This window comes from Apostichopus japonicus, chromosome 22, assembly GCF_037975245.1.
Source record: "Apostichopus japonicus isolate 1M-3 chromosome 22, ASM3797524v1, whole genome shotgun sequence".
In the NCBI taxonomy this organism is placed as follows: domain Eukaryota; kingdom Metazoa; phylum Echinodermata; class Holothuroidea; order Aspidochirotida; family Stichopodidae; genus Apostichopus; species Apostichopus japonicus.
Window position 1 is genome coordinate 6530498 of NC_092582.1, and position 16262 is coordinate 6546759.

At 37.5% G+C, this 16262-nt stretch overlaps 1 protein-coding gene across 2 annotated transcripts in view; it reads right to left on the reverse strand.

The window, feature by feature from the left end:
- Positions 1-1156: 1156 nt before the first annotated feature.
- LOC139963549 (midasin-like) overlaps positions 1157-16262 on the reverse strand; it is an 80048-nt gene continuing 64942 nt past the window's right edge. For both annotated transcript variants that reach the window (XM_071964403.1, XM_071964404.1), the window contains exons 86-95: positions 12540-12770; positions 11597-11806; positions 10740-10866; positions 10026-10201; positions 8904-9019; positions 8003-8177; positions 6507-6580; positions 5167-5281; positions 4251-4466; positions 1157-3682 (exon numbers count right to left, since the gene is read on the reverse strand). In XM_071964403.1, the coding sequence (XP_071820504.1) occupies positions 3497-3682; positions 4251-4466; positions 5167-5281; positions 6507-6580; positions 8003-8177; positions 8904-9019; positions 10026-10201; positions 10740-10866; positions 11597-11806; positions 12540-12770 (1626 nt within the window). In that variant the 3' untranslated portion in view covers positions 1157-3496. The remainder of the gene's footprint in view (positions 3683-4250; positions 4467-5166; positions 5282-6506; positions 6581-8002; positions 8178-8903; positions 9020-10025; positions 10202-10739; positions 10867-11596; positions 11807-12539; positions 12771-16262) is intronic.

The following is a 16262-nucleotide window of genomic DNA, read 5'->3' on the forward strand; positions in this document are numbered from 1 at the left end:
TCATTGTCACTTACGTAACATTTGGAATGATACGTCCCGCTTTAAGTAAACAGTCTGCTGAACAGCTGGTTCATTCTTTCGTTTCATACAAGTAATCTTGACTATCGGAACTCGTGTTTCTAATGTGGATTTAACCTCATACTCTATTAATGAAGCAATACCGCATTCATAATTCTTCTGCCAGATTAATTACTAGACGGTCTAAACATTAAAGTATTATCCCCATACTTCTAATAGCTTCACTGGCTGTCTGTGGAGCTGAGCGTTATCTTTAGATTACTTCTCAACATTTTTTTTGCACCCTTACTACTTTTAACCCTCCTTCTTATTTCTGTCAACTTCTGCATCCCTTCAACTTTCCAACGCATAGATGAAGAAACAGGGAGAGGAGGAAGGACCGCCCCACATTTGATAGGGGTAGGGAAACAGTGTTCTTGTCCCCACATTTATTAAACTAGGGCTGTACTCCACGGTGTTTCTGGTTCATTTATCTGGATCCTATCAATGAACAGAAAGAATGCCAGGGCAATCATTTTGTCACTTATTCCTTTCAGGTAACATGAAACATTTAACTTGGAGGCTTCAATGATCCAAATTATTGCCGGACATTGAGGTGTTTTTCTATAAGATAATTGTATCGCTTTTGGTGGCAGTAAATCTCTTTGATTGAGAATGAGCGACTATTATTTGACTTTCAAGCATATTCGGGAAGAAATATTGATTCATTTGCACTATGGGGGGGGGGGGGGGGGTGAGGGGGATTGACTGAAATGTGGAAACTGTTAATTCTAAACATCGATTCTGAGGGGAAGGAGTCTGGTTGGTCATGGCTCAGTCCTTACAGAAGATAATGGGCCGGGGTCTAAAAGCTTGTAGAAAACAATTTCATTTTCCAAATTTTCACTACTTTAATAAGATCTTTGTTATTATATATAGAGTTAAATGGCCTGATGATGTCATCTCAGCAGGATCTTCTTCAGAAGCTACCAGTTTGCCTCTGAAAAAGAACCTGCTAGGATCGTAATTTCCTTCCCTCTAACGTTATATATCTTACCTACACAGGCGTGCATTTTGCAGTAGATTAGCTGTTTGTTAATGGTCATGTGTCTCTTAGATCTTTGTTAATATTTACCAAACATCAAAAAAATCTGAGGTTGGAGTGTTTCCACTTTAATTCTCTTTCAGATGGTGAACATAATGTTATTATCAATCTCAGAAGAAAAAGTAAATTTGAAATAAAAGGGATTAAATTTAAGTAAACTTAAAATCTTAATACAATATTAAAGGTACCCTCAAAGAATAAAACAATAGTGAAGAACTAATTATATTTATTTTGTAAGAAATTCTCATATTATCCAAAGGTACTATACAGAAATAAAAACAACTTTAATATCTATTAAGAGCAAAAACTAAAATCATGATTAAATATTTTTTTTAACTTCATATAATTGAAAATGTTAGAATGTGAAAATGTTGTGCACCCACAACCAAACTGTCAATGTAAAGCACTTTTTGGTACTAAAACTTATTGAATTCCTTTGAAACTGTGTCGATCTTTCAGAAAGCTTTCAAAGTAAAATTGCCACATTACCATAAATACAGACACCTTTTCCTCATCAGACTGCACTTTTGGTCTTAAAACTGGCTTTTGTAAGTAAAAATTGTCTTGATTTAAAATATCATACCAATGTTGCAATTCACTTCAATTACATCTTAAATTACATTTTGTTACAATAAAGTATCCTTATTTAAATATCCAAATAGATCAAATCGCAGAAGTTCTCACTTCTGATAACAGATACTGGTGGTCTTTCTGTATTTACACATTGTCACTCTACAGTCAAGAAGCTCTACACAAAGTAACCATTCAACTAAGTCCTGCCTAATAATTAATAAATAACAGCACTTTTTCAGACATGTCACTACAGTTAGAGCTTGAAAAGCCAAACAACTTGATCAGCTCTCAACCCCCGTCCCCTTACATTGAGTCTGTATTCCATTTGAACATGCAGCTGTTAAGTTAAGTAAGCAATCATTATTCCCTACCAAAGGGCATAGATATTTGACATAATCTTGTTCAAAGGTCGAAGTGCGACCTAGACCCAGATGATCTTTGTCAAAGGTTGAGGTGAGAACTACACCCAGGAGTCAGGACTGCTTCAATGTGATCAATGTATGCACAGGTCTTGATTAAGAATAATAAGTAGTAGCACTATCAAACAAAAATCTGTCCAAAAGACGGTTCTTTTATAAATCTGTTTTGTATGCAGTGGTTATCTCGTAGCTATCACTAACACTCGTACAATGCAAGATGCAAAAGTAATTTAAAACTTCAATCCAAACCACTCTTCATCAACAGTAGCTTGTTAGATTTCAGATAATTCTCACTGTGATTCTGACTTTCACACCCATGGAATACTAATAAATGACAAAAATTAATGATTGATGTAGCAATGTCTGAAATATTTGATAAATTTCATGGAAAAGTAAACCATTTGCATTATTTTACGAATTTTTGGCATGAAGTATTGTAAGTAGAGAAAAACATTACCATTCTGAAAAAAAGCAATAATACAATTTTTTTTTTCAAAGCTGCATAGCAAGTTTGCCATTGAATTTGCATGGCATTATGCTAAGTTAAACCAGATAAACAATGCTTTGATATTATTAATTATATACACATTGATGATTCATGATACTAATTATTCATGACATTCAGGCTGGTATAAACATTTAAATTCAAACTACAGATATTCAATGAGCATCTCCAGCAGAATCCAATGCAAGCTAAGGTTATTACTGAGAATCTCCTGCAGTAATAAATCAAATCCAGTGTCCTCACTTAGCATCTCCAGCGGTAAACAATTCAAAACTCTCTGCTCATTGAGCACCTCCTGCCCAAGCCAAGTCAAACTTGTGTCCTTGCTGAGCATCCTCTGCAGTAGGCAATAAAGCTTGTGTCTTCACTGATCCGATGCTATAAGCAATTCTGTGATGCATGTGGTGAAGGGCAGTAACCAAGAACATGTGTGTCCTCACTGAGCATCTCCTGCAATATTCAATGCAAACCCATCTCCTCACTGAGCATCTCCTGCAATATTCAATGCAAACCCATCTCCTCACTGAGCATCTCCTGCAGTATTCAATGTAATCTCATCTCCTCACTGAGCATCTCCTGCAGTATTCAATGCAAACCCATCTCCTCATTGAGCATCTCCTGCAGTATTCAATGCAATCTCATCTCCTCACTGAGCATCTCCTGCAGTATTCAATGCAAACCCATCTCCTCATTGAGCATCTCCTGCAGTATTCAATGCAATCTCATCTCTCACTGAGCATCTCCAGCAGTATTCAATGCAAACCCATCTCCTCACTAAGCATCTCCTGCAGTATTCAATGTAAACCCATCTCCTCACTGAGCATCTCCTGCAGTATTCAATGCAAACCCATCTCCTCACTGAGCATCTCCTGCAGTATTCAATGCAAACCCATCTCCTCACTGAGCATCTCCAGCAGTGACTAATTCAAACCATTGCCTTAGTGCATCACTAAGAGTTGCTGGCAGAGAATTAACGTCCCTCAGGAGGATGTAGAATGGGAATGGGAAGTGTTCCATGTAGGAGTGAATCTCTGGTAGGCCGTCTTCCTTGAAGAGTGGAACCTTGATGTCCAGAATCGAATCCTATGATACGAAATAAGAAAACATCTTATGTCATTTTAGCGCAGGTCAGAATTGGCTGGAACAAGAAAGAATGTAAGGATTCAGAAAAGATGCAAAAAAGCTTTACTTTCCTGGCCTAGACACAATCTAAATATTAACCAACCATACACTGTCATAATTGTTCAGTGCAGACTTTGTGGTACACATTTTGTGCTGACATTAACCAACTTTCGACCAAAATATAAGCATTTCCTTAAACTGTGCTCACCATAATGAAGTTATTAATATCAAGAATGTTGTCTTCAAAAGAATATTTCCATCAGAACTACATTAAAACTCCATTTGCATAATCACTTCAATGCCTACTTTCAAAACTAACTAAGGAATGTGTCTAAACCAAGAAGAGACAAATTCTAATAAGGAGTCAAGAAAGTTCAACTCCATTCCAACAGAAGTATTTTTGGGTTTCCATGCTCTTGCTCTTGCAGGGTGGGAGGGGGGGGGAGGAATACATTTTTTGTGGGGGGGGGGAGGAGGACACATTTCTAGTGGTAGGATGGAAGAGGTCAGGGATGTGTTTTTATCCTACCTTATTCTCAGGATTATCCAACACCAGAAAGACGAGGAATATGTTGGCATCTCTAGCTGCCCTGACAGCGCTCTTGACTCTCTCGATCCCCTCCAGGAAGAGACCACGCCCGTCAGACATCACTAGAACCAACTGCGAGATGGGTACATTACTCCCTGCACCCGGTGCTTGATGAGCTTTAGCTTCCGTCATCAGCGTTGTCACATATTTCAAAAGCTGTGCAAGAAAAAGATGAAACAGAAAAGTGAGGTAAGACAGAAAACCTTGTCAACTCCATTGACATTTTCTATTTATTCTACAGAACTTTTTGTTCAAAACACTATCTATTTTGTCGGTAATGAAACCTCAATGTAACCTGCACAATTGATGAATGTTCACCAGCCCCCACCCCCTCTTCCTACACCCCCTCCCCCCTTGCTAAAACAATTTTGGAGCTAACAATTTTATTCTTTTTAGTTCTTTTTGTCTGTTCTTTCCTTATTAAATGCAACACATTTGAGAGAAAACTAATTATGGTCAGTAATTTCCAATATTTTTACCTCATTTTACCTCAAAATTTGACTGCGATTTATTTAGCATAGAGGGACCCATTGTTTTGTCACCCAAGGATTGTTATTCCCCTTAGACAAAATTTGCAGCCCTACAGTTTGAGTGGATAAAGCCTGACATCTGGGAGACATGTGGGTTTGATCCCTGGGCGGCTACTGTATTAAGTAGCTTTTCTATCCAGGAGTAAGGTATCATTTTCCCATTTGTAATGTCTTCAAGAAATATTCCAAAATGAACTTAAACTGTAAATTGGATTGCAATCCGATGTGAAGGATAAGTTTCATTCTTCTTCTCTCACTAATATAAAACTAACTATATAAGATAACTGCCTTCCCTGATGATGTCGTTACTTAGAATTGAACCTTACCTGCGCTATTTTTGTCTTCTTCTGCGAAAAGGTGAAATCTTGGAGTATTTTAGATCCAGACTGGTCTGAGAACTGTTCATGGAATGGATGAAGGAGTTGAACAGATTCTCCAAAGCTGGAAAGAAAGGAGAAAAAGATAAGAATCAATCAAAGTTTTCATTTAAAAATCCTAACCCTAACCTTAAGAGAGGAGTGTAGAGAAGGAAGAGCTTGGAAATTTAGTGACAAGAGGTCATTACTAGTTAACAAAGCTGGAGAAAACCAGTGGTCAGAGCAGTTAAAGAAACTGTTAACTGTAGAGGTGTTTATATGAGTGCTATTACTTTCTGGTCACATGAAACTGCTATTCTGAAATGTTCACTTCACAGTAAGGCTCTCCTATGACAACATATACACGTAGCGAAGGGGTTTTTGTTGGGGGGTGTGGAGAATTTGATTTGCCGACGGATCTGGAAGTGGTGACTGAAATGGGGGAGGGGTCTAAGGGGAGGGGGTGTCCCCCTCCCCTTTGGAAAATTTTTAGTTTTGAAACGTCCTCAGATGCAATCTGGTGCATATTTTAAGTCAAATTTGATTTGCCGACCGACCTGGAAGTGGTGACTGAAATAGGGGAGGGGTCTAAGGGGAGGGGGTGTCCCCCTCCCCTTTGGAAATTTTTTAGTTTTGAAACGTCCTTAGATGCAATCTGGTGTATATTTTAAGTCAAATTTGATTTGCCGACGGATCTGGAAGTGGTGACTGATATGGGGGAGGGGTCTTTGGAAAATTTTTAGTTTTGAAACGTCCTCAGATGCAATCTGGTGCATATTTTAAGTCAAATTTGATTTGCCGACGGATCTGGAAGTGGTGACTGAAATAGGGGAGGGGTCTAAGGGGAGGGGGTGTCCCCCTCCCCTTTGGAAATTTTTTAGTTTTGAAACGTCCTTAGATGCAATCTGGTGCATATTTTAAGTCAAATTTGATTTGCCGACGGATCTGGAAGTGGTGACTGAAATGGGGGAGGGGTCTAAGGGGAGGGGGTGTCCCCCTCCCCTTTTGAAAATTTTTAGTTTTGAAACGTCCTTAGATGCAATCTGGTGCATATTTTAAGTCAAATTTGGCACGGCAGAAGCTCCCGTTCTCCCGTTCTCCTTTTCTCTATTCAGCTTTCCTTCTTTCTTCCCCTTCCGCTCTCTTCACCTTTTCTCCTTTTGCCGACAGACCCAAAATTTGCCGACAGCGACCAAATTATTGGGGGGGTGTGACACCCCCCCACACCCCCCCGCTCGCTACGCCCCTGCATATACATTTTGTTATGTTAATAAGACATGGCTTCTAAATGGACTTGTGAGTTTACTTACCTACAGACTGCTAATTGTCCAGCTTCCAGCCATGTTAAAGCATTGCTTACTAATGCCATGGATTCGAAAGCCATCTACAGAAATGAAGAGAAGGATAATTCCATCAGCAATAATTATTTTGGGTATTACTGGATGAAACAATGTGCAAAGAATGTGCATATATTTGAGAAACAATAAATGTGGTACACTAGCTTCATATAGTACATTTGGTCAAGCACCCAATGATCCACATATTTGTTTGCAAAAAGCCATAGGATAGGTTCTTTCTAGTGACGGCTATATGCGAAGGAGGTGCATCCTCTTGTTAATGGAAATGGACTTTCTATAGGATATACCTTTATATTTGTGCCTTACTGTGATAACAAGGTAGTACCTGATGCATTAAAGGTCAACGGACACCTAGTAAAAACATTGTCCTAATGAAGATAGCTGCAAATCCCATCAAAATCCATCCAATATTGACCATTTTACAAGTCTTCTCTTAATTCTAGTTTCACTTATGAATAAACATTAGCTTATTATGCACACTGATAATGTAACCGGAGTGACTGCCTAATTTTCTGTCACTTCTTTGTTTTTACAACCTTTGTTTCAATGACACCAAACACAGGTTTATGACATATGGCTATCCTATGGAAATATTACATTGTCCTCTTTGAAAAGAGGAACATCACATTATTCGTATGATATAAGTGGTTTATAATTAGGGGCTAACTAATTAAGGGCTAAAATAAAGAAATTTTGATGAGCGCAACACTCTACGCCATAGTTTGCAATTATTTGATAAGTTTCCCCAGATTTATCAAAACTTCATATAACTTGAAAACGACAAGAGCTTTCTAAAACTTTCAACAGATTTTGAATAAGAGTATCACATACAACAAATGTATTGCATATGGGGCAAATTGGCTAGGTGTCTGTAGACCTGGTTTTCAGGGGTGGAAAATTTGAACTTGATGCATATAATTTACAAGTTTACTCCATGTTGTCTGAGGAATAAAGGGCTAATCACTTCTACTGTTCGAAGGAAACTACCACATTCTGTCTATCAACTATTCATTTGCATATGTTTCATAGATACACATCAGCCAAGAGTTTTAAATCCTATTCAGCTTTTATATTGGTTATGCCTTTGTTGAACCCTAGCAGACAGGGCCTTGTTAAAGTTCTTACAAGTAATGGAGTCCTGGAGAAACCCTGACTTTTTGTTATCTTGATGCTATTAACTGCAAGTTGTGTATTTCTTTCTCAATATTCTCTCCAGAGAGTTTGTGTTCTTGTATTTTATATCTCCTCTGAAATTGCAAGGTTGTTCCTCTTGAATATGAATATGAAAATTGGAAACTTTGAATTCACCCGATGGTATTTTAATGATGAAACCATGATATTAATTATCCTACATGTGTCCATGGGAACAAGAATCAGATGTTGAGATTGACTCAAGGTACCAGTCGAATGAAGGTACCATTATGTCACCCTTGGCAACGGCTACTCACTTGTCTTGATCTATTGTCAGCCATACTGGATGAGTCATCGACTGCTAGTAAGATCTGGTACTCTCTCTTGCTGGGTTTGGTTCTTCTGAGCCAAATCTTGTCCTTTCTGAAACCACTTGCGATATATGGGATGACCTTTCGCATGTTGATACGCTTGCCGGTACGAAAGTCTCCCCTAAAATACAGATTAACATCATAGGGTGGATAGTTAACCACATTCAGACACGATGGAATCAAGCTATCATGACAGACTGTCTAATACAATAGTCTCTTATTACCACCCTTGCCATCCACTTACGGAAAGACTTGCAAAGTGATCACACAGTTGATTGCATTATTTATTAACCCAAAATATAAAAATTTTACACAGAAGGAACAATTTCTGCAGTGAAACTGTAATACTTCATATATATATACCACTTCATAATTTTGAAGAAAGCTTTCTTTTAGCATAACTCATTAATTTGACACCATGTCTTAAGTATTCTATTGCTAACCCATGGTAACCAATGGAGAACATCATGAAAGCTAAATATATAACAAACTAATTTCATATAAGCATCAACAAAACGATGATGAACCGACCACTCACAAACGATATTCTGTAATTCATTTTCTAGTTCCTAAACACAAACAAAGACATTTTCAAATACCTTACCAGCAAAAATGAACAGAAACATTTTATGATGTCAGTCATTTAAAAATGGTAAACTGACTGGGGACTTATGAAAGAAATTTAGTAAGAACAAAGAACTTTTGGCTAGAACAGATTGAACCAAGAAACTCTGGTCCTGAGGTCACTGGTTCAAATCCCTGTTCTAGCCAAGATTTTCTTGCTCTCTTCAAAGTCATGACAGTATCTGACCCCTGTGCTCCACCCCATGGTTCTCTGAAATCTTACCTAAGTTTTGATGCTTGAGTCGGTTCCAGGACTAGCCTCAGCTGCTCACAAAGTTCTCTAGCCAGACCAGAGGTCACAGCTTCACAGTCGTGCCACAACTGCTGTGTTTGCTGGTCCTAAGAAAGAAAAAACATTCCAAAATTAGGCCTCAAGACCACTGGGTGTACTACACTTATATTAATATACTGCAATGACAAACGTCTATGGTTTTTGTTAGTGTTTATCATAAAATTTGAAACTATAAACCATCCTAAAGTTTTATCATTTGTACCTTGACTTTGGTGCAGTTAGGAGTTTCAGCTATGGCTGGAATATTCTCTCTGAGGACGACTAGGTCCATCAAAGTACAAGAGCAACTACAAGAACCAACCTACTAAACAAGTATCAAACTTTTATGTTCAAGAGAGCACCAAGACAGAAGGAATAAACTAAAACATACTTAATAAAAACAACACTAGCCTTGACCACTGATGCATTATAGAAAACTCATCTAAGATATAGCCAGGGCACGGAAACCAACAAATCAATCAACTCTCAATTGCGTCCTCTTCCATCGAGACTAACGACGAGATGGCCTTTATACATCAATTGATCATCGAGAGTCCCTTTGTAAAGGAGTAAATACTGAACACAATCAGGTTAATAGTTGGTGAGTGATCTATGCTTTATATCTGACAAGAACAGATTTGGGCCGGTCCAAGTGCAGCCCCTACCTAAACCAGTCAGGGAGGTAGTTTGGATTTGGTCCGAGTGACTTGTGATACTCACTTGACCATAACATCGTCATGATCATATGATTGCAGTCTCGATGTAACAGGACTGGGGTTCAGAGTGGACCAACTTGTTTTGGTTTTGTGCCCTGGCTCTACCTTGGGTGAATGTACTTAAAAAGTATGATCTGTGCAATACAACCAGCTACTGTTGAACAATAGCAGTTAATTGAAAGCAACTAACACCAAACTGCATTGGTCAATTTGAGTTGACTGACACTGACTACCAAAATATTTGGCTTCCTGGAACACTACTTCTTCATATTAAATTGGAGGTACCTTTCTTTGAGCAACTATTCTCATTAGAAAAAGAGAAGGCAAGTTATAAAAAGTAAAATGATTATTTGTTCACCTCGTTTTTGGAGCCTTCGTGTAAAAGACTTAATTGTTTCTCTATCTCCTTTCTGACCTCTTCAACTTCCTCCAAGTTGCTCAGCACCATCTCGGGTATCGCAGCATTCTTCCTCTCAGAGAGGTTTGTATGTGCGGAGGAAGCAATTGCATCTGCTGTCTGACCAGATGGTGAGTCTGAAAACCAGAATTATAAAAACTGATAAAATCAAAGACTTTGGAGGAAGCATAATAACAGTGCTGTACAGTTACCCTGATTTCTAATCTGGATGCAACAACAGTAACACAACAACAGGGATGACATGATTAATTGTACCCTGGTCCACTTGTGGCCTTTATAAAGTCCTACGGCAGGAGTAAAATCATTAAGGAACAAACACTACCAATCAGAGCTTCCACTAAAGCCTGAGATTGGCTTGGCCAACACTATCAAATATAGGACATTAGTAAACTGGAATTTAATGCCACTCATTGCCAGAAAATAAAACTACAATGTCAAGTATTGTAATGTAGCAGATTTTGATAGATATGGTCTAATTAATGTCCCTGCAGTTACGGCCAACCAGGGTCTGGTTTAAGCAGTACAGATCACAAGTTAGGAACCCAGTTAATAGACTTATAGACTAGGTTTTGAAAAAAAAAAATGTTTTGTATGTGGCTAACAAATCCAGATAATTCTTGTAACCGTGGAGATATCTCTTTCACACACACTCACCATCATTATCTCCATCTTCATCATTGACATCTGGTGAGGGTTCCTCCCCATCTTCTTTCCTTCTCTCACCCGTCTCCAACTTCCCACTTGGGAAACTCTGGCCTTCAAGTTTCTTTTCTACCTCTTCCTGGGGAGGAAAGTAAATGGTACATGTTTGATAAACTTTACCTTATGTAATTAACACTAATCAAACGTGTAGATAACATAATACATGCTAATGTACTATCACTCTGATGCACAGTTATAGAATAAAATTATTTGTAGCAAATGAAGAATATGAATAACTAACAGGCTTCACAAGATGGCTTCACAGCCCAGGGCAAACATTCAATGGGGAGTGGGGGGGGGTGGAGTTTGCCCTGGGCTTCACAGCCGAGGGCAAGCATTCAATTGGGGGAGGGGAGAAAATGTAACAGACAACATGTCTGGGGCTAAAGTTTTACCTTACTGCTTTAGAATCTGCAGAAAAGGTTGAATTTAGTTTAAAAGGAAAATGCCAGAAACTTGGTGTAAATACTCGCCCTACTGGTGTATGTTATCACTCTTGTGTGTAACTGTATCGCCAATGACAACTCACTATCTCTGAAATAAGTCTACCTTGCTGGGTACAACATTAGTATAATATTGTTACTATATGGCTAATTGTATTACAACATCTCCATGGTTATACTCTACCCTGTCAGTTTAACACTATTAGCAAGGTTATCACTGATGTAGTTTCTGCTAAATATCAGCACAATATATGTAGAGCTTAACAAAAACCAGCCTGCTGGCTCATCTTATACTAAAAAGCACCTACAAGAAAAAAGAAAGGAAAATGGGAAAGCCTAGTAACAATGAACCTAACACTACCATACCTCCTCGATAGATTCCATCTCCTGCATTACAGGCATCTCCTCATTTTCTCCTTCACCAACAGCATCTTCCTCTTCCTCCTCATTTAAGGTCTCCTTGGTTACTCCTGCTTCCTGGGCCTGCTCCTCTGTTGCCGTGTCAACGGCCTGTACGTCATAGTGAGACTGAGAGTCCTTCAAGTGTTCGTACAAGTCGCTCTCTGTGTTCTCATTCTACAAAGAGGATATAATAAAACTGTAAACTTACAAACAGAAATTAATTCGTCCTATAAAATTCTTTCCTAATTCATTGATTTATAAAAAGATAGTAGTGCAAAGTTCAAAGTTGTGTCGAGGACTACAGCTTCAGTCCTTATCAGTGAGGATCAAGCCAGAACAGGTTAAAAAATATAGTAATGAAAAGTGATACTTGCGACAATTGCCATGACGACATAAACTGTCTCATAGCCTTGAATAACATTTGTCAATATTCTAGCATAATAGTAACAGGTTAAAGCATACACACCAAGACAGCATCTATTATTAAGTTTGAAGTAAACCAAATAAAGTTTTTACCTTCCCTGGTAAAGTTCTATTCCAGATTTAAACATCTTTGATCTTTATTATATGTTTTCAATGTCCTGCATTTTCAATTTATAGACATCAACAATGTATCACAGAATTCTACTTTTCACAGTACATAACACTATTCCATGAGATATGTCATCCATTAATAAAAATTTCTCTAGTTTATCATACATTATTGCATGGTGAATGATATACACTGGGAAATGATCAAAAATAGTTTCTCAAGTTTCCAGTATAAAATTTCAAATTACATTTATCAATTTCTGATACCTACAATCCATCATATACTCCCTACACTTTTATTTTACTATATTTTCAAGCTTCCAACAACTCTTTCTTTATTATCCTAGTCTAAAATTCTCTTTTTTCCATATCTCACATTTTCCTTATCTCTTGGTTGATCTCCTTCTTCATCTGCAGCATCTATGGTCTTCAGCCTCTTTGCTCCTCGTTCCTCTTGACCGAGGCTTCGGTCCGTGTCTGATTGTCCAGGTTTACGTTTGGCTGTGGACGGTTCCTTCTTTGTCTGAGTGGAGATGGCTGTCTTGGAGTTAACAGCGCCCTCGTGACCGCTGTCCTGTCGAGATTCAGACAGACCAGCTGCTGTCTCCTGCAAACAAAACCAAACAAAGAAATGATTTCAACGTTCTTATTATCTTGACTAGTTATGCAACAGTGCAGTAGTTTTAAGGAAAATTGGTTAAATTTTCAAAATGATTTTACAGAAAGCATTTTATTATATTAAGAATAGCTTCAAACTTTTTCTTAAAGTTTTGATATTATTGTGTGTGTTTAGTTTTAAGTGGCAATTTACCAAGTCATACTTTTTGTACAATTTACCGAGTCAAGCAATTTACCAAGTCCTATGTAAGCTTTGTTTTTAGTATAAACATCCTTAAATTAAGGAGACCACAACCAGCCAAGCAGCCATTTGGTGGTGACTCCAAATCCTCAGAGTAATTGCAAGACTGTCACTATATGAATGCAATTAAAACGGTGGAAACTGCAATAAAGGAATAGTCTACATTCATACCTATAGGTATAGGTTTTTAGGAGTGTACATCTCTCACACAAAGAGAAACACAATCAGCCAAGATGTCATTTGCTGGCAAAGCCAAATCCTCACATTACTAACAAGAATATCAGTAAAGCTGTGACAAGTGCAAGAGGAGAAGGATCTGCATTCATATCTATAGGTTAGTTCATTCATACCTATAGGTAAGGTTCTTAGAGAGTAGATACATCCCTCAAACAAGGAGTACACAACCAGCCAAGATGTCATTTGGTGGCTAAACCAAATCCTCACATAAATAACAAGAATAACATTAAAGCAGTGACAAGTGCAAGTGGTGAAGGATCTGCATTCATAACTATAGGTAAGGTTCATAGAGAGTAGATACATTCCTCAAAACAGGAGAACACAACCAGCCAAGATGTCATTTGCTGGCTAAACAAAATCCCTCACATTAATAACAAGAATATCATAAAAGCAGTGACAAGTGCAAGAGGTGAAGGATCTGCATTCATAGCTATAGGTAAGTTCATTCTTACCTATAGGTAAGGTTATTAGAGAGTAGATGCATCTCTCACAACAGGAGAACACAACCAGCCAAGATGTCATTTGCTGGCTAAACAAAAACCCTCACATTAATAACAAGAATATCATAAAAGCAGTGACAAGTGCAAGAGGTGAAGGATCTGCATTCATACCTATACATGTAGGTAAGTTCATTCTTACCTATAGGTAAGGTTCTTAGAGAGTAGATGCATCCCTCAAACAAGGAGAACACATCCAGCCAAGATGTCATTTGGTGGTGAAACCAAATCCTCAGATTGATTGCAAGACAAGTATTATATGGCCACAAGTAAAAACATGAAGAACGATTCATCATCTAATTAGTAGAGCACATGACCACAAGGACAAAATTACCACAAGAAAGTCTTACGGCTAAACAACCCGTTGGTCATCACAATCAGGAATGAGTAACTTTGACTAAAACAGAGCTTCAATGAAACTGTCTTGTCCTTTTATAAATGAAATACATCAAGACAGAATGCAGACCATTCCTGCTACTATGAAATCCTTTGGTTATCAATACCTGTATCAATTAACATTGTTTGCAAAGTATCTCAAAGAAATAAACCTTCATAAATAAATGAAACACATGAAGAGAGAATGTTGTCTCTTGCTGCAAATTCACGGAAATACCTAAAAATAGCCAAATGTCTCGACCCCTAATAAGTGAGACACATGAAGACAGAATGAAGTTCCTTGCTGCAAATTCACAGAAATACCTAAAAATAGCCAAATGTCTCGTCATCTAATAAGTGAGACACATGAAGACAGAATGAAGTTCCTTTCTGCAAATTCACAGAAATACCTAAAATTAGCCAAATGTCTCATCATCTGATAAGTGAGACACATGAAGACAGAATGAAGTTCCTTGCTGCAAATTCACAAAAATACCTAAAAATTAGCCAAATGTCTCATCATCTGATAAGTGAGACACATGAAGACAGAATGAAGTTCCTTGCTGCAAATTCACAAAAATACCTAAAAATTAGCCAAATGTCTCATCATCTGATAAGTGAGACACATGAAGACAGAATGAAGTTCCTTGCTGCAAATTCACAAAAATACCTAAAAATTAGCCAAATGTCTCATCATCTAATAAGTGAGACACATGAAGACAGAATGTTGTCTCTTGCTGCAAATTCACTGAAATACCTAAAAATAGCCAAATGTCTCATCATCTTATAAGTGAGACACTGAAGACAGAATGAAGTTCCTTGCTGCAAATTCACAGAAATTCCTAAAAATTAGCCAAATGTCTCATCATCTAATAAGTGAGACACATGAAGAAAGAATGTTGTCTCTTGCTGCAAATTCACTGAAATACCTAAAAATAGCCAAATGTCTCATCATCTTATACAGTAAGTGAGACACTGAAGACAGAATGAAGTTCCTTGCTGCAAATTCACAAAAATACCTAAAAATTAGCCAAATGTCTCATCATCTAATAAGTGAGACACATGAAGACAGAATGTTGTCTCTTGCTGCAAATTCACTGAAATACCTAAAAATAGCCAAATGTCTCATCATCTTATAAGTGAGACACATGAAGACAGCATGTTTCTCTCGCTGCAAATTCACAAAAATACCTAAAAATAGCCAAATGTCTCATCATCTTATAAGTGAGACACATGAAGACATTAAACATCCATAGAAAACATAAGATAGCTGCTTATCGGTGATTGTTCCATAAAAGTGAAAATCATTTCCTTGTAACTAGGTAATGTTTAATAAACAACTTTTTTCTTCTTCTTGCTTTCTTTTTCTATCACTAACTTTCTTTTATATTTTTGTTGGTTTATTTCCTTTTTTTCATGTGCAGTAGCTTTGAGTTATATTTCAGAGGATTAGACACTGTGCTTTTTCATTATTGTTGCAACTTAATGTTAGATTCATTTTACCATTAGGGGGTCAAGTAGTTCAGCTTAGACATTACGTTAGGTGATGTATGATAGCCGAAGCTATATTTGTCTGTTCAAATATTTTATTATTCCTAAACCAACAGAAAGTTATTAGAATTATTTGTAATGACAAATATTTAGATCATACTTCTGAGCTCTTTTACAAGTTGAAAACTTTACAATTACCTGATATTGTAGACTTGTATACAGGTGTGTTTATGTTTAAAGCGTACCACACATGCTTACCATTCAAATTTACAAGTTTACTTCTCACTAATTTCAAATGACAGGTATAACACCAGACGAAAAGATAATTTTAAACAAAGATATGTCAAAACAAGATAGAAGAAACTTTGTGTTTCAATTTCAGGTGTTAAACTTTGGAATTCGCTGGATGATAGCATGAAAAATAGCAAGACTTTACGTTCATTTAAAAAAGGGTATAAGCATAAATAATTGTCAACCTATGTGTAAGAGAGTGTGCCTCATGTTTATTCAGTGTGTGAGGTCATGCCTTCTGATTGGTCGTTCCTGCATGTGGCATTGAGAGATCCAGGGAGCTCACTGGCGTTCTAGATCTGCGTAGGGTCAGTTGTGTGACCAGATACTTTATATATATACTTTATAC